This window comes from Notothenia coriiceps, unplaced genomic scaffold, assembly GCF_000735185.1.
Source record: "Notothenia coriiceps isolate Sejong01 unplaced genomic scaffold, NC01 NC01_scaffold00029385, whole genome shotgun sequence".
NCBI classification, from domain to species: domain Eukaryota; kingdom Metazoa; phylum Chordata; class Actinopteri; order Perciformes; family Nototheniidae; genus Notothenia; species Notothenia coriiceps.
Window position 1 is genome coordinate 57,183 of NW_011362086.1, and position 23,357 is coordinate 80,539.

A 23,357-nucleotide genomic window follows, 5' to 3' on the forward strand; every position below is an offset into this window, starting at 1 on the left:
TTTCAGACAAAGACTGTTTTCCTTTTTATAAATAAAGTACAAACAATGTGAACTTATCATTGTCGAGATTTAAACAAAGAAAATACATTTTATTTCCCCTGCATACACTAGAAAGGTTGCTGCTGACTTCCATATAATCAGATACATATAACCATTGAGACTGAGAGGTAAATACACTGAAATAAGGTCAGAGGCCTTCTAACAGCTTATTTTCTCACCAAGCCAGTCTCACTTAATCACCTTAGCTAAATTAGTTTGAAAATTAGCCCTCTTTCTAACTCCCTGTCCCACCATCTCTCTCCTCCTGCCCCCCTTTCCTCCCCAGTCGTTTTCACAGCTTTGTGGATTAGAAAGATTACACGTCTGAAACTCTGTTTTTCTTCTTTTCTCTGTTTTAGTTCCTGTCCCTCCATCTTGAGGGGCTGTTAATCCTGGATGCATACTGTCTCAACATGTTGTTCTACCTTCATACATTTAACAACTGAGTTCACCATAAGACAAAAAAAAGATCCAGTGATGGAATGTTATAGGATCATGATCATAATGTGAGGGAAAGCCATGATACACTCTTAACCGCTTGACTTACTGGAACAGCAGTTGGGGAATAAAGCAAGACTCTGAAAAAACTGAACCTTTCAATGAGTTTGGGAATTATGTGGTGTGACATTTAGGTGTGGCAAAGAAATAACGTGGAAATCCCTTCAAGCCCAGACATATCTCTTGTTGGCACTGACATATACTGCATGTAATAATAATAATAATTTAGATTAGATTAGATTTGTATAGTGCCTTTCAAGAAACCCAAGGATGCTTTACAATAGGAGATAAAAATAACAAAACAAAAAATAATAATAATCGCATGTGGTTTAAAGTTGATTATATTACATGATGCAAGTGTTGTTGATGACAAACAAAGGCTTTTATTTTGTTGTTCATCGATTGCACTATTATAAATGATTTGATTTATAGCCAGAAATACTGCTTCCAAAGAAAAAAGAACGAAAGATGTGTCATTTGATTGTCAAAGGATTCTTTTTTTTATTTAATTGGAGTTTAATATTCAATAGAAACCATATATTTCCGCTGTACTACAACAAAGGAATTACTAAAGAGTGCTTTATGCAAGAACTTCAAAAGCTAAAAATTTCAGTTAGTTGATGAGTCAAATGAAAAAAATCAACTATTGATAACCAATAAATCATTCAAGTCACATGATAAGAACATGTGCCAATTATTTGCACGCAGCTTCTCAAATTGAGGACTTTTAGTATCAATTGAATTTAAATTATTGTAGGTTTCGGTCTTAAGTATTGTCTTGTAACTTTTTTCTGATAAGTGGAGCCCAGTATTTTATCTTATTCCGATCAAAACAGATTTTATACCACTAGTTTTAGCAAAGTATTCATGTGCATATGCTCTCATGAAGACACGTCTAATTTGCTCTGTTTCATTATTGAGCCAACAGAATTTTTTTAATTGTTTGTTCTGCGGTTTTTGCATATAATAATTTTTCTTCAGGTTACCAATACCACATGACATTTGTAGTAGTTGTAAATTGCGCGATTGATATACATTAAAAAATAAATGCGTGGGCGCACTAACAGTTTTGGACTTTCTGGCTTTCCATACTTCCTGACACATCACTTCCTGTATATTACAAGGTTTCCATAAACGTGTCTGGTGTATGGTCTGGTGTCTATTATATGTTTGAAAAAAAGAATGCTTTCACTTTCACTTCAAGGCTCCATTGATTCGGTGGAGACGCTGCAGTTGAACACAACTTCAATAATACAATAAACTAAAGTATCTAGCAACAGAAAGGCGAATTAGGGAAACAGAAAAACTTTAGGAAACTCCACCATGGCGTTTAAGTACCCGGCTGCCCGAAGAGATGAGAGTAAGGTCAGTGTCGAAGTCCTGCGGTGAGATTTCTCTCTGTCTGTTTGTCATTCCGTAACATTCTCTGCTGAAAACTCACAGGAAAAGCGACACAAGGAAGAGAAATACAAGTTATATCGGTGGCGGTGAAGGGTTAGAGAAAGGCAAATGGCAACGCAATGAAGAAACAAAACTTTGAAACCAAAAGAAAAACGTTCTTGGTTTAATAACTTAGTAACGTTTACTGTTTCGAAATGTGTTGACTCATGCAGTTCAGGAAAAGCAAAAATGGACACACCACGAGATGTTTTCAATGTGTGTCGAAGCTAGCATTATTTTAGGTTTCATTATAACTGACAACTGGTTCTCGTAATGCAGTATTCCTTCCTTTGCAGGAAAGTAGCCAGTCTGTTATTTTTGTTTCCTATTGTCCTACGCAGTCCAACCCAAGCTAGTCCATAAAACCTTTTTTTTTATTATGCACATGATAAGCCCTAACCCACCATATTTATTTATTTATTTATTCAACCTATAAGATACATGTTCTGTAATGTATCTGCCAACTTGATGAATTAACTTTTAAAGATTTGTCAAAGCCTCCTCCAAACTAAATTAGCAGCCTAAAGCTGTATGACTTTATTTTGTTGACTGATTGATACATCTGTATTTTACAGCTATTTTTAATATTTAAAAGAAAATGCTGCAGAATGGATGTCTTATTTTAAGGTTTTATTTTGTCTGATCTATACTCTAAAGCCCAGGCATTTTTAATATACTATAAAATTAAAATTATAAAAAATGATTAAAATTATAATAAAACAGTGATTAACATTGTTGCTTCTGTCAAATAATGACAACCAAGCACCAAAATGAGCTTTTGAAAACCCAACATGCGTCACTTCCTTTAAGGGTATCACAACCAGTAAATGAGGACGCCCTGAGAGTTTATTTTTATAATGTCTGGAACTTGGACGTTTGCCATACTACAAAATTCAGCAGTGTTTGCGTGTGACACACTAGTATCACCCCTTAATTGAGTGAGGCATTGCCAGAATTATTCACGTATCAGTTGAAGAAAATACACGATTATGTTACAAAACACTGGGAAATTAGCTGAGAAAGAATTAGGGCAAATTAGGTTACTACACTCAGTAAACCCTTTTACTGATTTATGGACAATGATAAATGTTCAAGATAAAAACTTTAGTCCGACTGATAAACACTATCATTTACCCAAATATCATCTTATTGCAGAAATCAATTATATTATTCTCAGACTTAACAGATTGAGTATTTGAACTTAACCAACTTATATCAACCAGCTCAATGACTGTAATTTGTGCCCCAACCTTTGCCACAATTTGGTGTGCCATCAATATTTACTGTATACAATCTTATGTAATGTTAAATGGTTCATCACATAATACCTGACAGTTATTACCATGTTTTCAATACACTGGTTATTTTAATTTGACTGTAGATGCGTGCATTGGTTTAATCTCAGAAAATATTTGAGAGTTTGATTATTAGTAGGGGCTTACCTTTTTCATATATTCTTTTCTTTGCTAAGAAAGGTAATTTTCTCCTTAAAGTCTGCCTTGTTTTCACAGTTTGAGATATACCCGACCACCTTTTCCTTCCTGATACTTATACAAATACGGCAACTTGGGTATCTGCCAATACTTCGTACTGATCTGATATCAGATACAGTATACACAATTTGGGACATATTTTGGTTACATTTTGCATACATTTTTCCAGTAGTATTATTTGCCCAGACGGCTTTAAACATCTGTATCAAAATTGTGGAATCAAAATCCGGAACGTTATGTGCAGAATTGATCACGTCTTTTCTGCAGTGTCTCACAAATGCTGTCACTTACAAGGGATGGACCAATTAGATTTGATTCAAATGTTATCATCGCAAAGTGTAAAGGTACTGAAACAACTAAGGGAGTCAACAGTGTATCAATAAAATAAAAATAAACATGATTTCAAGAAAAGGTGAAATTATTATAAATGATTATGCAATGCTTCTCAAATAATGGATATTATGATCTGATGCAATTGCTGGAAACCTAACAAGAACATTGACAAAGACTCTTCCCACCTGAGTATCAAAGTCATTGTTTCGTAATCCCCCAAAGCAGCACTCTTAATTCCTGTGCTGACAAGCAACAAGTTGACAAGGCAAACATGAATGACACATTTATAACATGTAGGTGCTCTTCAGTTTTACAGCAAATTGCATGGACTGAAGAGGGAGGGAGAGAGGGGTTGCCACGGCAAGACAACTCTCTCCATCAAGAAAATCAAGTTTCTACGCCAACGAATGAAAAAAGTTGTTGTTGTTTTTACGTTGTAGGTGGATGACCATCATGGTACAAAGATCTGTGATCCCTACACCTGGCTGGAAGACCCTGATAGTGCAGAAACCATGGTATGTATTGATCTCTTTAAGAAAGCAGAAGCAGTGTCAATACCCACAACTTAAAAAATTCCACCCCTCCTCTCTCCTTCTGATTCAGGCTTTTGTTGAGGAGCAGAACAAACTGACCATGCCATACCTGGAGCAGTGCGCTGTCCGGGCTCAGTTCCACCAGCGGCTCACTCAGCTCTATGACCATCCCAAATACAGCTGCCCCTACAAGAGAGGGAAGAGGTACTAGTAAAAGAGAAGGCATTAGTCAGACTGAAAAACACTTACAGAGCAACTACTTTTAACTGCAGGTCTGAAGTAAATAAAACTATAAAGAACGACAATTTTCCATTTTTATTTCAAGGTACTTCTACTTTCATAACAAGGGTCTTCAAAACCAGGAAGTGCTGTATGTGCAGGACTCTCTGGATGGAGCTGCCACTGTATTCTTTGACCCGAATACACTCTCAGAAGATGGCACTGTGGCTTTGAGAAGTGAGTCCAGGCACATATTTTGCATGTTATTATAAAGAAAAATATGTTTATTTTCTTTGTCCCTCTCTCCATCCAGTGGGCCGCCTGTCAGAGGAGTGTGAATATTTTGCCTATGGTTTGAGCAGCAGTGGTTCAGACTGGGTAACAATTAACTTCATGAAGGGAGATGACCTCACCATACTTCCTGATGTACTGGAGAGGGTTAAATTCAGCTGCTTGGCATGGACCCACGAAGCCAAGGGCATCTTTTACAACTGCTACCCGCGGCAGGAAGGCAAAACTGATGGTGAGGAACACAAAACGCTCCAAGCGGAACAACACCTATTCCACATGAAATCAAGACTAAACCCCTCTTTTTTTCTTCACTAAAGGCACAGAGACAACATGCAACGTGAATCAGAAGCTGTACTACCACGTCATCGGCACCAAACAGTCAGAAGACATTCTGGTTGCAGAGTTCCCCGAACATCCCAAGTGGCACAGTTCAGTCACCGTAAGTCCTAACTTATCTAGAACCACTTATTATAATCCCCTATTTGCAATCAGGACAGTAGGGGAATAAATATCTATCCAGTGTTTCCTCCTATATACATTCAGCTGCGCCGCTGCTGAATGTATGCGCGCGCAGCCAGGTACCAACATTATTCTTATTATTATCTTTTTTAAAATACATTAAAATAATAATCTGGGCCACACAGCCTTTGTGAGCGAGCGAGACAGAGAGAGAGTGAGAGAGCTAGAGAGAGCACACCTTTAACTATTTAATATAGTTGTAAAAAATAAAGTAAGAAATAATTCCAATGTGTACTATAGGACAGTAAAAAAAACAGTTTAAAAGGGGAGTGATTCGTAAAATATGCATAAATAGAAAGAAAGAATGCTAACTAGGTAACATGAGATAAGAATAAACAAGTTTAAATGATTTGTTATTGGTTGTGGTCATATTCTAAAGATGTTTGGTTTATTTAAGTATACAGCTCCCTTTCATATGAGTGTTGAGAGCTGTATCCATAAATTCATTTTGTGCTCAAAGTGCACCAGATTGATGCTTTTAACTTCAACATTTAAAAATGTTTTTTACCGGGGCTACATGCCCCCAGACCCCACTAGAGGATGTGAGATTCACCCCAAAATAAAGCAGGTTAAAATAATAAAATTGCATACATTTGATTTTGATTTTTTGTTATATGGATGTGTAGTATTTGTGTTACTGTATGTTCAATAAAGGAAATTTAGCAAAATACACCTGTAGAGCCTCAAGAGCCTTTCTTGTGCTGGCAGACACAAGTGAGCTCCGCGCTCACATTTAGCTGGGCCCGAGTGCCTTAGCACCGCTGCTATGACTCCATCCTAGGGGAAACACTGCTATCTTTCCCTTTTTTTCTTTCCCTTCTCTTTCCAGATATCAGATGATGGCAGATATGCTGTTCTGTCCATCACTGAAGGATGTGAACCTGTCAACCAGCTGTGGTACTGCAACCTTCAGCAGCTCCCCAATGGCATCACAGGTCTGTAGCATTAAGCATTTCAATAATACAAGAATGCACATATTTTTATTGAGAATTAGGACCACTCTGTTTTGCATGTGTGTTAGAATCTGATGCTGGACAAGATGCAAATGATGTCTTTCAAATATACAAGCATTCATTAATATTATTGATCCCAAAAGTGATCCAAACTGGTGGTAGATAGCAACTTCGTATCATTTTTGAACAAAATGTTGACGTTGATAGGATACCTGCCCAAAGTATCTTGATGACAATACTAAAAACAATTCCACAGCCAAAACTTTAAAAATAATCAAATCTAAATATAATGGATTAATATACTGCAGTACATGGAACTTAACGTGCTTGTTTTGCTTTTGTAAATTATTATTATATTATTAATTATTTTATGGTAAATCAATGTCTCTTGCAACCTGCCTCAAAAAAGTTGAACAGTACTTAACTTTGATCTGCCATGCTTTGTTAGTTTCTTGAATTTGAGCTAACTAGGGTTAGTTTGAACTAACCCTAACCCTAATTTGGGGAATTGGACCTGGAAAGTCCTTTACATTTGTTTTAACTTTAATATTTAAGAATTTGGAATTGTCTTTTGAAAATGTCTTGTTTTGTTTGACCAAACCTGTCCAGTTAAAATCTTCTCACTTTCATATTGTTTAACAAAGGCTGCTTTGAAACATCACACATTAATGCTATTGTTCAACACACATGTTAATGTTTCTCAGGTCGAACATGGATTGATTGAAATCAAGACCAGTTTTTGAGTGGACATATTATATATCAGCAATAGATATCTCTACAGCTTCCTGGCACAAAAGGAACGTGCTGTGTAAGCAGAAAAGGGGTTGATGCCGATGGCTGTTGACTCATCGGTTACTTCACCAGATGCTGATATTTCAAAATTCACTTTCCCAGTTATTTTATGCCTCATAAAAATTATCTCACAACCCCTTTAACCCTTTTTAGTTAAAGCCAATTGGGAAAAGTGTGATTGGTCATTACAATCCATTATATTTCAGCTATTTTTATTGGCTGCGTTAGAGATAGTTATTCAAACTCCCAATTGTCAAGGAAACAGATGAAAAAAAAATAACACAATACACCTTTTATTTTAAACTCTTAGTGATGTATGTTCTTTACTAGGCCTGCTTCCATGGGTCAAACTTGTGGACAACTTTGATGCCCAGTACTCGTATGTCACCAACGAGGGAACCGTGTTCACTTTCCACTCTAACTTGGACGCTCCTCGGTACTGTCTCATCAACATTGACATCCAGAAAGCAGACAGGCAGCACTGGACTACCCTCATCCCCCAGCACGACAAAGATGTCCTGGGTGAGTGAAAAGGCAAAGTCTGCTACGATGTACACCTGTTTAGTATCAGTTCTCTAAAAGAAGAAACACATCTTAAAATTCATACAGCACTTTGACTGACGATGTGTAAAACAAATCTTTGTTGGAAAATGAAAACGGTGGGTTTGTTTAGAGCGTGTGAAAACTCCACCATACTTACAAATGCGTAAAGGGCATATACGTGGTAACGAAGTTCCACAATTGAGCTCCTATAATCTTGCACAACAGTGTTTCACAGAACATCGGTCCTCTGTTTTGATGACAGTCCGACCACAACAACTGGGAAGTTCTGCTTCTGTGGTCGAAGAACTCCGTCAGAGGGAACTCTACTAAAAAGCGAAACTTGACCAACAAGCATTTTGTTTTTGGTGTGAATCATAAATGACGGTAACTGCACTTAGAGATTACTAAAACACAGCATAATATTGAGTACAAATATGGAAAACCCTTCTGCTATCATATAAATGAGGTCTTCATAGTAATAAATGCTGACACTGTTGTGTAAAAGCACTTCATTTCAGTTTATGGCTGCATACAATTGCATTGATATGTTATAAAGCTTGGATGTTTTTTATTCTGCTTAAAATTCTGAATATGGTTAAATGTAGTTTAAGTAAAGTGATACCGAATGATACTGATATCACATATTTAAAAAATATAAATCATCATAATAAAACATATTTTAAAAATATTTTTCAACAAATTAGTTATGTTTGTACAGTATGCATATCCCGTCTGCGTAAAGCAACATACACACATGGTATCAAGCAATTTAGTGTATGCATTCGACAGTAAGAAGTTGAGTTACATCTGACAATATGTTTTGTATGGTTCTTAAACAGATCTTTTAAATAGCATGTGTCGGTTGTGAACGAGCCGATTATTTTGAACGGCTCTTTGGTACGAACGAGGGGAACCAGTCGTACTTGGTGAGAGCCGTTCTTTTTATCGTTCAATCGTTGGTCCGCACTCACTGCCTGCCAAAATCCACTCGCCTTTTAAAAAGCTTGATTTTGTTCCCCAAACGTATGCTGTGAAGACCCGCCCCTACTCTGGTAGGTTTCAGCCATAGGTTTCAGCACGAGAAGTGAGATGGGGTGGGTCTTAACGGAATACGAGAGAGAGAGAAGTCATAACAAGTGACAGGACAGGTAGACGACGTGTTTTTCGGAAGGAAAATGAGCCAAACGCGAAAACGCAGCAGCACTTGGATGCACTTCAACCAAAACCCAGGCAGTGATAAAGCGCACCATTTGTAAAGGCAAAAATATCATTTAAAGCAGAGTCAACAAATAATCTCCATCGCCACTTAAAAGCACAGTAGGCTATCTAATATTAAGAGTTGTGTGAATTTCATTCAAGGCAAGGCAATTTTATTGACATACAGAGGGTAAATTTAAAGTACATTAATAGCCGCTTTCACACCAAGTATTACTGACATGAACGACATGGATATGGCGCCCCCTTGTGTTATGTTTACAATGCAGATTATTGACATTAGGTCTGGCAATACAGTCAATCATTATCCTGGTGATTATTTAGCAGATAAACCTAGTAACCCCGCCCACTTTAAAAAAAACGGCTCTTTTGAACGGCTCTTTGAAAGGAACGGAGCCATAAGATCCGGCTCCCTTCAAGGAGCCATAAATCCCATCACTATTAAATAGCCTCATAAAAGCTCAAGAATGAGTTCAGTCATGCTTCTTACATCTTGGTAACTATAATTTGCCTTTATATGGATGCTGGTGGTTGTGGGCATCAGACTGTTGACAATATTGTACGAAATTTAAAGTCAGTTTAATCTGTGTTGTCCTTGCCTTCACACTGATGACACTTATGGTCTCACGCTCCCCTGCGTAATAAATGAGTAAACCGTACAAATGCAGTGTATTCAGCAGCAAGGACATCTGCTGGGCAGCATCCTGCACTTTACATTGATCATATATTAGACTGCCCCCTGCTGGCTGTTGATGAGATCTCATATTGTGACAGTGAAAGCATACATGGTGCATACATGAAGTCTTTGATTAGCATCTTTACATGTGGCATCTCATTTAATGTTGCTAATAAATAAGGTGTTGTGCAATCGAAAGTTATTGTATTTGGCTTCATCCAGGATGACATGATTTATTATTAGTAAGATAAATGGCAGAAAATAAGTCGACAGAGATAAAAACATTAAAAAAAGAAAACAAGTACCGTAATTTTCGGACTATAAGCCGCGCCTTTTTCCCTATTTTTCGACGCTGCGGTTTATATAACGGTGCGGCTAATCTATGGATTTTTACAGCTAGCGGCCAACACCTTTAACTCTATGGGCTCTATGGCCGGTCCGCGGACCCCCACCTTTAAGCGGCGGGTTCCAGCAGGAAAAGCTGGAGGCCGGAAAAGAGTGAGACAGGTAGCGCGCAAAAGTAAAAGTGGAACCGAGAGTGGTATGCCGCTGCTGCGGCTTATATTCAGGTGCGCCTTATAGTCCGAAAATTACGGTAAACAATTTCTGTGGGAATAACACCAGCTGAGGGACAAATAAAGGGTTTCTGATCCTGATACACATGTTGTTATGTTCACTCTAACACACATCCCTCTGCAGGCCTTGTCTCCTGTGTGAACCAGTACCACCTGCTGGTTAACTACCTCCACGATGTGAAGGACATCCTGCAGGTGTACGAGCTGTCCACAGGCCAGCTGGTCAGGGATCTGCCGCTGGGCGTCGGAGCAGTGTTAGGAGTGAGCTGCAAGAAGAAGCACTCAGAGTTCTTCTACAAGTTCACCTCCTTCACTACTCCAGGTAACCATGACATATTAGTGTCTCAAGTTATACAACTATAAATGATAAACTGTATTTTAAAAACTAATCCTACATGAAAAGGCACAATTGCCATCAATGCTCTTGAAACAACATTTAGAAATATATAGTTTAAATGGCTTTTTTATATTTTGATAAGTTTTAGGTTAAATAAGGGATTAAATGATTTTTATTAGGAAATATGCGCTTTGGAGATTTCAAAATTACCCAGCAGAAAAAGAATCAACTACAAAAAAGAAGAACAACACGTTCTAGTGTAAACCTGTTGTTCAAAAAATTGTTTTTCTTCTTTACCAGCCACCATTATTCAGTTGAACCAGTGCGTTTTGGGCTAAGTAATGAGTTAATTGCAACTCCCAAAGGTCAATTATACACCACATGATGAATGCTTTATAATAGAGTTACAATAATAAATCTACATCTTATCAAACGAAACATGATATTACATAAGTTATCAGCAATAACATCATACTTTGACAGCAGCATTATGATGGTGTTCTTGTGAATCATCAGCTATCTCAATAGAGCCGGGAAAGGGTTGACGCCTGCATCTCAAAACAACTTGGTCAAAACCACCAAGGTTTTAGAAGTAACATCTGCATACGGTCATTACAAGCAACCTCAAGCTTATGCGTGCTCGTATTTCCAAACTTGAGCCACATAGAAGCAGCATAAAGGGATGTTTAATATGTTTGACTTATCTTGACATTCTACACATGTAAAATGTTCTTATTAGCTTGAGCACATAATATATGTCACCGTCATCAGACATTTCATCTGTAATCAAGCGCTCAAGATATTTTTGTTTTTATCATAAACACATGGCAATAGTCCAGAGATATAACATTTTGGGAAATCGTTTTTCCTTTATCTATAAATCATGACAACACTGTTTCAGTATTTTATTGAGCTTCTAAATTGACCCTCTGAGCACGAAATCAGCTGCTATTGAAATACTGCAGGAGAGGGAACATGGCCGATCGTTTGCATTCATAAAATACTGTAGTTTATCAGGGTGTAACCAATCATACAGACACTTTTACAGGCTCTTAGTTGGTCAGATATATCGTTCGTGTACAGAAGGCTGGTGAAAGTAGCTGCCTGTATAACTGTAAGGGTGTGCAATTTGTAATGTAACAAGTCTTATCGTCAAATGTTTGACTTGATATGAAAAATGTGTTAAAAAAGCAGGGCCCTCTTACTTATGTGACCTCTGTTCTGTGGTACCCAGGTATCATTTACCACTGTGATCTGAGCGATGCACCCCCAGAGCCCAGGGTGTTCAGGGAGGTGGAGGTAAAAGGCATCAAGCAAGAGGACTATGAGACCAACCAGGTAACATACTCCATGTTTTCTTTTTATTTGTGATCATACGTCACCATTCTCAAAGTACCTCATTACATTTTTTTAGTGCTGTTATGGTCTTCCCGTCATCTCACAGTTAACTCAAGTTCATGTTATTTTTATTGCATGGAATGATAGCATATTCATATCATGATGCACACTTCCCAGCAATTGCTATGAATGAGGAAGTGGTGAATGCTGTTTGTGTCAGGGACTTATCAGAAACACAGCTGATGTGCCATTCAATAATAGACATTTATCGTAAAATACAGATATAAGTACATAAATATAACTGATTTATTTGATCCTCTCTATGTATTGACAGGTATTCTATCCCAGTAAGGATGGAACCAAGATCCCCATGTTCTTAGTTCACACCAAGGGCCTAAAGAAGGACGGGACTCATCCTGTCTTCCTTTATGGCTACGGAGGCTTTGAGCATTCCTTACAGCCACACTATAAGTGAGTACACCTGCATTCTTCAGATCACACAGTTGAAAAATGAATGAATTGTTGGGGGTTAGAAAAACAAAGGTGTCATGTTACTTCTAAAACCATCTGTCGCGCCCATTAGTATGGTTTATATGTTTTGTTATTTCAACACTAGATGGCGTAATGGGGCAACAGCATATAAATGGTCTCCTGGCACAGGTGCGAGTGGGAGAGCAAACGTTTTTTGACCGTGTCTGTGAACACGCTGTTTTTCTTTGAAAATAAAAGATATTGAAAGCTAAACTTTGTCGCACATGGATATTGCACGCGTCCAATTAGTTAACCCAGTTTAGTCAATCCCAGGTGATATTCAGTGGCAATAGTCACCACAGCATCCTCTGCTCTCAAAGAGGTCGTCTCTGCTGGCCTCCCATCCACTATAATACAAATAAGAATTCATTGCATTTATTTGAGCACTTTAACTAGTGCTCAAAGGGCTTTACATTACTACATATATCAGACATGTAATACATGAATACTGTGGGAATGAACCGGTGTTCCCCACCCCCCTGATCTGAGGACCAGCGCACTGCCCACTCTTATCATATGACATTAACCAGCAAGGTTATATATGATTGCGATGATTTGTGATTGCGTAGCCAGTGAGAGTGAGCTGATTGCTGGATGTTGCCACTCTTGCAAACGTACCTGCCATTGTTGGCTACTTCAGAACAGGGACACACATATGAGGGTCTACTTTGTGTCTGATTCCTCTGTAAATAACAGGGTGCCGGTGCAAATATATGTATCAGTGGTGCTTTAGAAACACTGTATGAATACTAAATGCCCAATGACAGAAACAACAGTATATTGTTGTTACTTTGTGAACCCCACACAATCTGCACAAATGTACCATTGTTGACTGTAGATGACTTCATATAGTACTTAACCACAAGGGTGGCGTGTAACTATAATTGACATGCTGAGATTGTCGAGACAAATGTAACGTATTAACATGTTTTTAATTTAGGAGTGTGATTTATATTTTTTAAATGTAATCGAACTATGCTCTTTTGCTATTTCAAATAATAAAACATCCTTTTATGTTTAGTTTTTTTTGACACCCTTTTATGCATATTTTGTTTATGTTCTCTGTCTGTGATCAGTGTTGCTTACCTGCTGTTTGTACGCCACCTGGGAGGGATCCTGGCAGTGGCCAACATCAGAGGGGGGGGCGAGTACGGCCTCACCTGGCACAAAGGTACCGACATCTAGGAATGTACCTAGAAAGACAAAACTGTACTTAGGAGTGTGTCAGAGAGTGTTCATTAGAAAACATTAGACATAAGTGGGTGTGGTTTAAGTCTGCATATTCTGTTGAACTCTCTCCCCTCGCCCCTCCCGCCCCTCGCCCCCTGCCCCCACTGGACTATAACTCCCCACACACTCAGACATATATACTTGTATTATTGTATTTTTGTATTCGTGTACACACAAACTGAAAGATTGACATTAAAGGTGACTTTGACTCTGTGTGTATGTGTTTGCAGCTGGCACTTTGGGGAACAAGCAGAATTGCTTAGATGACTTCCAGTGTGCAGCAGAGTATCTGATCCAGGAGAAGTACACCACGGCCAGCCGCATCGCTATTAACGGAGCCTCTAATGGAGGACTGCTAGTGGGTGAGTGCAGGATTAACGGTGTGTGTTATGTGTTTAGTGTGACGGCCAGTGATAGAGAACAAGAAGTATTAAATGGGTTTGAAATATATACCCTGGAAACTATTATGCTAAAGTCCATTATGTGTTAGAGGTGTTAAAATCTTAAAGTTGTGGAAATTCTACCCCTAAAATGTTTTTATAGCTTTAAACCTTTGAATGCAGCTTTACCTTTACCCCCTCGCCATTTTCCACCAGTGAATTGCAAACTAGAGGCCTAAGCATTTTTTGATTTTGAAAATAAATAAATGAAATGTAGCAAACTCCCTGTAAATAATAACTCATGCTTAGGTTTTCTGTGTACTGCTAGCGAGTGTAGTTGAGAGTGAAAGAGAAAGAAAGGAAATAGAGGTGTGTGAGTACGAAGTCAGAATTGGAATTATACATTGTACAGTGTGTGTACAGTTTATTTATTAGAGGAATAAATACTACAACTCCTCAGGACCCAATTTCATTGCAACTTGCTGCTAAAAGTAAGGGGTTTAGCTTTGAAGTTAACGATAACAACTTGGGAGGATCACTGGTCCGTTACTAGTCTCAGCTACATTAATCAGAATGCATTCTTTATACTACATCTTTGGCATAATTGCTAATGTCAAATTAATCAAACGGCAGTTAGCTGCTTAGCTTCAATACATTTTCTATTAAACAGCACATTAAACTGTGCTTAGTCACTTCATTTACCAAAGGCGGAGCCGCCATATGGCATCGCACAAACCCAACCAATGCCTCCCTCCCTGGTGTGTTGGTGGCCATTTAGGAGTGATTGTGTCCTACAGTGTGAAGTTAAGGGAATCTATGTGTGTGTTTGACTGTGTGTATTTGAAGGGATTTGTAATACATATTTGAAATGCTCACACAGCTGCATGCGTGAACCAGCGTCCAGACCTGTTTGGCTGTGCTGTGGCAGAGGTGGGGGTGATGGACATGCTGAAGTTCCACAAGTTCACCATCGGCCACGCCTGGACCACCGACTACGGCTGTGCTGACGACCCCGAGGAATTCAAGTGGCTGATCAAGTAGGAAACACACACGAAGTGAATCACTTACACATACTTTATATTCATGAGAACGTGTTGTAGTTATTGATCAGTTAGACCAGGGGTGGGGAACCTTTTTCCTCTCAAGGGCCATTTCAATTTTTTCAACATCCTCCGAGGGCCGTACAAATTATTGACCTCTGCTTAAAAATACTAAAATCACAGCCCATTCATTTGGCCTTTCTTTCATGCTGTGCAAAGAAAAAACAACCTCTTAATCCAGATATCTTACCAATGCATGGCTCGCGTATGCATGCACGTGCACGGTTGTGGCATGACCACCAAAACAGAAAGATATGGACATAAGATGTGTGCAAATGTATTTAGTTTCCTATCCATGTGGACATGATTTAAGTTGTGGGGGACCTAACCCCCGCGGGGCATGCTCCCCCGGGAAGATTTTGTTTTTAAATGTTGAAGTTAAAAGCATCAATCTGGTGCACTTTGAGAGCAACATCAGGAGATCTATGGATACATCTCTCAACACCCATATGAAACAGAACTGTAAGCAGATTTATTTTTCTTTATGGATATTTTACAAATCACTCCCCTTTCAAACTGTATTCTTGTTTATTAATAACAACTTTTTTTAATGTCATATAGTATTTTATACCTGTTTACTTTATTCTCTTATTTTTTTATAACTATAATGATCATATAAAGATGTGCCTTTACCTCACTGGTTGAAGAAAAAGCTTCTTATATTCGTTAGCATAGCTAGCTAACCAGATGCTAATAACAACAAAGTTATTGACTGTATGATCAGTATGACAGATGAACAGATCGCCACTGGGCTTTCAACTAAAGACACAGACACGCAAAAACCGTGGCATGTTTACAGCTCCTTATGGGTACTGCAATTAATGAATTGCCGGAGTGGCGATCTGGTGCTCTCTGTCAGAACTGCACCCCTATCAAACGAGACATAATAGGCCTACCACGTGATGACACGTTAGGCTCGTGTTGTGTTCAAGGACCCTGACCTTGGCTAGGAAAAACAGGCACTCTCTTGTTTAATTTTTTTGCGGTCTAGATTTCTCAAATGTTTTTCTTTTTTGCGTGTTCTTATAAATTATCTCGAGGGCCGTACCAAATTGTCTCGCGGGCCGTATACGGCCCGGAGGCCGGAGGTTCCCCACCCCTGAGTTAGACCAATGAAGAGTAGATGTAGCCCCCTTTATGCTGCACACCAAAATTATATGCCAACAAATTGGTGTCGTGCGACTTCTTCACACATTAAAGTCATTCCCATTCCCTCTCTTTCATTCTGAATCCCTCACACTTTCCTTTCTACTGGTGTTTCTCACTTCCTCCTCTCTCCAGGTATTCTCCTCTCCATAATCTGCCTCAGCCCCCTTACTCCGGCCCCCCCTTCCCTGCCGTCCTGCTGCTGACGGGGGACCACGATGACCGCGTGGTGCCCCTCCACACCCTGAAGTACTGCGCGGCGCTGCAGCATGGGGTGGGCCGCAGCCCCGGGCAGCGCCAGCCTCTGATGGTCAGGGTGGACACCCGCAGCGGGCACGGCGCCGGGAAGCCCACCGCCAAGGCCATCCTGGAGGATACGCACATCTACTGCTTTATCGCCGAGACACTGGGGCTCAGCTGGAAGGAGTAGAGAGGCTGGTAAAAGATGCTCGCAATAAGGGATGCTTTTTAAGGGATTAATGGTTTATAATTCTTTCAGTCAAGGTCAGAAGAATATACCAGAACAGTGAAAGTGAATCATTACAGGAAGATTTAATTATAAAAATGAGATACATACCATAATGCCTCTTTTGAAATAACTCTTGACTATTACCTTTACCTATCAAATACACAAAAAGATTAGGCATTTGTTTTGAATGCATATTGTGGATTTGGAATAAATTGTATAATTTAAAATAAAGCATTTAAACAAAACCTCTATCTTCACTTTGATATGAAATATGTGTTTTAATGAATGCGTTCATGCAGTTTTAAATAAGAAATATGATAAGATCTGAATTGTTCAGCATCATTATTGAAATAATAACTTTTATTGAAATAATTACTTTTATTGAAATAATTACTTTTATTGAAATATCTCTGATGATGAACATCTGAACGTAAAAATGGTTCATACAAATGTAACCTATCAATAAGGTCAAAACCGCTCTCATCAAAAATATTCCTCAAGTATGGAACGTGCCTTGTCTTACACGTGCTGCGCTGCCCCCTGTTTGAATTACGCTCGGAGCTGAAGTGACATATCACTTCAAATAAAACATTAGATTAACTGAACAAAATGTTGCGATCCAACCGAGGAGTTTGGTCCCCCCACGAACCCTTCGGTTAAACCACCATTTTCTTTAATATTTTATAATCTTATCAAGTTTTGTATATAAAATATGTATCTGTAAATGAATGATTCGCCTAAGGATGATAAATGTAATGCTCTCCTCTAAAATGTAATGAGAGTGAAGGTATCATATAATAAAAAGAACACAGCAGTCATTTCTGTAGGGTGCAGTTTATACATATTCCACCAAGTGGCAGTGTTGGACTACAAAGAGAAACCCCAGCAATAGAGAAGCTGTACGACACCTCAAGGTCAAAGGCAGGGTGTCACCTTAGTGTCAACTGCTGTCGCTTCATTCAGGGGGATTGTGTTGAAAAAAAAAACACCAACAGCAGGATACACTTGGATAAATCCTCTAATGTTGTCGATTTGTTGGTATATCTGCATAGCGGGTGGGAAATGAAATCACTGGCAGATAGAGGAAGTAGGATACATCTGTACAGAACAGCAGATGTGGATGACGGGATGTGGATGTAAAGAGAGACAGAAGACAGAATCATCTTTAAAGTTTGTGCCGACAAAGTGGAGGGAGTGCTGATAGACGGCAGCTATGTGCGGAGACAGCGAGAAGCAACATGCAGACAAGCGGAGAGAGACTGAAAGTGCACTTATGGAGAGACTCAGGAGGCGCCCAGACAGACGGGTGTTTAAACTGTCAACGGGAGAAAAAAAACAGAGATAGAAACTCTCCGCCAGCCAACCGCGGAGAGTGAGAGAAGTTGTCCGCTCGGTCACTCAGAGTTTAATCTCTGCTCAGTGGGAAGTTCTGATTTCAACAGACTGAACCCCGGGCCTTATCTAAGTACCCTCTCAGTGGGTAGATATGAGGGGAAAGGAGAGGGGAAGGCTGCGGCTGCAGGAGGATTTGCAGACAATGACTCGTAGCCACAGGGGCAGAGTGGTTGAATGAAGCCTGGGAAGACAAAGCCAGTAATAAGCCGGACATATGAGAGACAGAGACAGCGCTTTAAGACCAAGCAGGAGAAAGAGCTGAGAGGAGTGTCCCCGAGGATTGAGGATGCTTTTGCTGCTTCATTTCCTTCGTTCTCCCCCCTCCATCACCTCTTCAGCTCGCTTCCTTCTCATTGTGCACAGCTCTGTTTCTCTGGAGAAACACAAGCTTTTACCTACAAAAGCCTCGCCGCCTCACACTCTCGCAGGTCCCCGTCCTGTCCTCCGTTTGTTTACTTTACTCCCTCCATAATGCAGGGATTAATTTCTCAAAGCCGATTTGAGCTGCGGCACGCTTCGGAAAAGAGCGGAGAGCAACAACTTTTGTGCTGGGGGGAAGTTTCCCCTTCACACTAGCTTAGAGGTGGACTGCACTCCCCTTTATGCCGCTTGCTTTAATCTTCACACGGAGCAGAGGGAGCGGGGGAGAGAGGGAGGACAAGAAGGGGAGAGGGCTCTCAACACACAGCCGGGAATCACTAATGTCTTTAGGTGTTGTCTGCTTTCCCATGTGCCCCTTTGAATCCTTTTGCTCCTTCCGCTACCTCTCTGGGCTTTCTTCCTCCTACATCTCCGGACTTCTTTGTAGTCTTTTTCCAACTGCAATAGTTTCTCTTATTATGAGGGTGTATCTCACAGTGAAGAAGATCAGAATGTCTGCTTTGGGTACAAAGCTGTGTGACGACTGGGCCGCAAAGTTTACAGTTAAAACAGGGTTTATTTATGAACCATATTATTTGAACAAGGAACTCGTGAATGTTGAGTTTACAAAGTATAATGAGAAGTTCTCACTACCGGTTCCTTCTCCTGGCATCTTTGAATCACATGTTTGGCCCAATCATCATTTCAGAATTAAATTGTATTCATTTCATGATTATATGAAATGGAGAAGAGCAGAAATACTGACAGCAACAAATCACAATTTTCATTATCAATAAAAAATTAAAATCATATTTTTATAGACATGATATTTAAATGATTATAAACTAGAGACAACTAGAAAATAAATTGAGAATCTAGAACAAAAAGTGTGCACTCAAATATTGAATTAAAATTGGAACTGACACATTTTTCCATTGATCAACTGATGATTTTACATTTACCACAATTTAGAACAACTAACTACACAATTATTGTTGATTATTATTTCCAATTATCATTCATTGACTAATCGACTCAGCATTAGAGGTCTTAGTCTTGCAGTGATTCTCTATTATTCTTTGTAAAGTGAAATCCTTAAAGCAATTCTACCTCTTGATGATATACTCACACGCCTATCTGATTTGTGTTTAATGTATTTCAATGTCCTCAAAGTTATTTGAAGGCCTTAAACATGTCTTGATTTTGAAAAAGCGATGGATGTCAGGTACAGCGGTCTACATTTTGCATTTCAAATCAAGATGTTCTGTAATCTCTTGGAAGAATCCCTGTCCCAGTCTCATTTACAGTGAATAAACAGGCAAATCTGATTGAAGATTTACGCTCGAACCGTGAGAAGCCTGACAAATTACCAACCAACACAAACCTGTTGTTTGCATACTAAGACATCACACCCATACTAATAGCATTTGTTATATTGTATGGCGAGGGAATAGGAGCTAGAGAGCGGTTGATTAGCCCGCTTTTCGCTTCATTTAGCGTGTGTGCAGCTGCTAAGATGGCTCCTGACCCTGAGCAGCCAGGAGTCAAGTGTTAACGCTATTGGGATTTCATCATTTATTTTATGTAGATTTGCGCCGGCGGCTATATTTCAGATTGGGTTTTTATATTTGATGTCACAACACAGTAGACTGCTTAGAATGTCAAGTTGCAGCATTGCGATAACTTCACGTTTTAATTACAAATGTGTCCCTTCAAATAAATGATTGCACATCTAATTAGAGCGGCCCGGTCACATTCTCTGTGTGTTAAAATCTTGATCAGCCTGACATGTACATTTACGCTTTTTCTTGTTTTTTTCACCACATTGCTTCTCGAATGCGAGCAAGAGATTCACCATACGTCTCAAATAATGAATGATCAAAATCCAGCTTTGCTGCAGCAGGAGTTCAGCATCTGAAGGAGGTGGTGTTTGAACGTGGGGGAGGTTTATAAAGCTGCAGCCAGCGAAGGCTCAGAGATGAAACTCATTAAGTCTCAAACTCCTATCCTCTACTCCAATAAGAATTTAATATAAAAAGTATGGATTGCTGCTGCAACTGTATGAGATAAATGAAAAGATCTCACTCTCAAATGTATGACCATCGCACAACACATATTATATGCACATGTGCACACACACACACACACACACACACACACACACACACACACACACACACACACACACACACACACACACACACACACACACACACACACACACACACACACCCAATGCGAGCGGGCAGCTCACTGACTTCTACACACCCCCACAGTTCACTCCCACGCTAACTGAATTTGCATTTACAATCATTTCCCATACCCAGTTCTTGTCTAAAGGTGGGCGTTTCGTAATAAAAAGTAAGTCACATAACCTTAGAAGAGAGAAACTCAATAAGTTCACATGGCAGAGGAGAGAATACCATGAACATGAAGTAGCCAGGAGAGGGGACTGCAAGTTGAGTTCTGTTGTAAGAGGATACAGGGTATTAACCCCATAGCACCTGGATAAGTAAGTAGCACAAGAGGCCTATGTAGAGTTAGCTCTAAAGGCTCAATTCTTTGCACCAGAGGTGAAGTTAAAGGGTAGACAAATAGATCAGGAGTTTTTCATTTTGATCCCTTACAGCTGAAGTGTTCAGCTGCTTAAAGCATCTAGCCTGTTACCTTAGGCAAGACGCTGACACAAAAGTTATCCTAAAGGGTCGATTCATCCAGATTGTAAAAACAAAAACATTTTCTTAATTTTATTTTAGTTTTGGATAGGTTCTTCATAAATGTAAAACAAAAAACGTTATATGAATATGAATAGTTGAACCCTGAAATAGTTGTTACAAAAGCTGTTCATGACAAGGTCAGCAGATTGCCAAGAGTACAATAGACACTATGAAGGCTTCTCAATACTCTTAATTTCCCTCCTCGGCTCCCCTCCTCGTTTCTTAGTCACGCCCACCGGAGATGTGAGTGGAGGAGGGGAACCGAGGAGAGAGGAGGGGAAGCAGCATTTTAAAGAGACGTCCATTAATGATGACAGGAGGCACAGCAGCCCTCTGTCTGATGGACAGATGTGTTTATGACGACTTATATATTTACTTTTAATTCATTCACAGTGCGGTATAATGAGACAATAACAGGCTACAGATGCGGACATATACACACACATATATGTATATAAAAATATATACAATTTCAGAATCAAACAAGTATGAGAGCACTCTCATAATAACGTAACACAATCAGAGACTGGATATATCCCCCCTCTCTCTGGTCGCTGAAATGGGGAATTTAAATTACGGGCCAAAAGTTGTATTTACAAGTATTAAAAGTAAGCAACTCCAACTCTGTCTGTCCGCCGCATCTACGCACTGTACAACACAAACACCTACACACTGTATCACACACACCTACACACTGTACCACACACACCTAAAGCATATAATCAGGCTACATCCGTTGTGTATTTTATTATGTGAAGCACTAAATGGTTTTAGAAGAATATCGACTCTTTGTTTGTAGTTATCTACTAAACTACAGCATACAAATACAGAGAGAAATGTAGGCGCTTTCTGCACGGACCTCACAGCTGTTCTCACTGTAAACATTGCGTCGCGATGAAAGCAGTTTCTAAAATAATATCCAGGGGATGCATGTGTAAAGGGTTAAACCAGTTCATTGTTAAAAAAATAAGTTAAGTTAAAAAAGTGTCACCCCCATATTTTGTATTGTTGATGTCTCTTTAGAAGTCATTAAACTGTATAGAGAGGCGACGTCCCTCCCCTTCCGGTTAAGCTCCATGGGACCTTATTTCGTAAAAGTTATGCATTGAAGTCAATGGAGAGAGAAAGATTATCTTTCGATCCCGTTTGAATTGTGCCACGAATTATGATGTTTTTCAATTTAAAAGAACATTTTGCAAGTCAAAAAAATAAGAATGTGTTGTAAAACTGTGAAGTAACACATTTTTTGTGTGAAGCCGCTCTGTGAACTACATGTCTTAGCTGTCAGATGATTTATTCACGTGGCTAGGGGCCCTTCTCACTTCTCTTATTTTTCATTTCCTCACTCCTCTGTCTCGGTCTCACCGGAAGTTGATTTGTCTGCGCCATCTTGAGTAGCGTCCCAATGGCCTTATTTTTGCCGGAGGAGCGATAATGGAGGAGCTATAATCGAGGAACCACCAGACCATCCTCCGATGAAATCCTCAGACACTCGCCCCGCCCCCCTTACTGTCTATCGCTCACTGATTGGACGATGCAGTGCAGGCACTGATGTGATGCTTCTTGACATGAGAGCAGTTTCCCAGCGGAGTGAAGAAAATACATGAACCTCACGGGAGTCACTCCTCAGTTTATACCGTGTTTTGTTTCAATTAATGTATAATTTAGTTACAAATATGTGATATATCTGAACAACAAAGTGGTCAAAAATCATTTTATTCATCTTTTGGAAACATTTTCATGATCGCTTTTTTCGTTTTACATTTTCATTTATTGTCATTTCCATTCAGTCAGTCATTAAGTGCTATTAAAATGTTAATGTGCTACATATCCACACAAACAAACAAAGTGTGAAATCCAATGAATGTTAATCTAACTGGGTTTTGATAGATAACATATCTATTTTTCTTCTCTCAATTATTTTATTTATTTTGTGCACTCTAATCAATATTAATCAAACTATTGTTAGTTTATACATTTTAAGAATGGCGTTCATCTTTTTTGAGAATTAGTTCTTATTTTATTTTTATTTACTTGGGTCGACAACAGATGATACAAATGTTTGTGTCAGTAAATGTGTACTAACAGAGGCGGGGGTGTGTGCGGAAATAACGGGGACAGAGCTGGCTTCTGTCAGACGATCAGCTGTGCAGCGTCATCACAAACGGACGTCGCTTCACGTGACGCTCCGGAGGAAAGGACGTCCCATTGCTCTTAAAACTCAATTCCCTGCTT

At 39.3% G+C, this 23,357-nt stretch overlaps 1 protein-coding gene across 1 annotated transcript; it reads left to right on the forward strand.

The window, feature by feature from the left end:
- Positions 1 to 1,664: 1,664 nt before the first annotated feature.
- LOC104958789 (prolyl endopeptidase-like) lies at positions 1,665 to 16,890 on the forward strand. The gene is made up of 15 exons (XM_010786590.1): positions 1,665 to 1,902; positions 4,244 to 4,318; positions 4,407 to 4,540; positions 4,662 to 4,792; positions 4,869 to 5,078; positions 5,164 to 5,285; positions 6,195 to 6,300; positions 7,441 to 7,632; positions 10,244 to 10,441; positions 11,691 to 11,794; positions 12,129 to 12,265; positions 13,402 to 13,496; positions 13,786 to 13,917; positions 14,816 to 14,972; positions 16,317 to 16,890. Exons 1-15 carry the CDS (start codon positions 1,861 to 1,863, stop codon positions 16,609 to 16,611), a joined length of 2,130 nt encoding a protein of 709 aa, XP_010784892.1. The 5' UTR covers positions 1,665 to 1,860; the 3' UTR covers positions 16,612 to 16,890.
- The last annotated feature ends 6,467 nt before the right edge of the window (positions 16,891 to 23,357 follow it).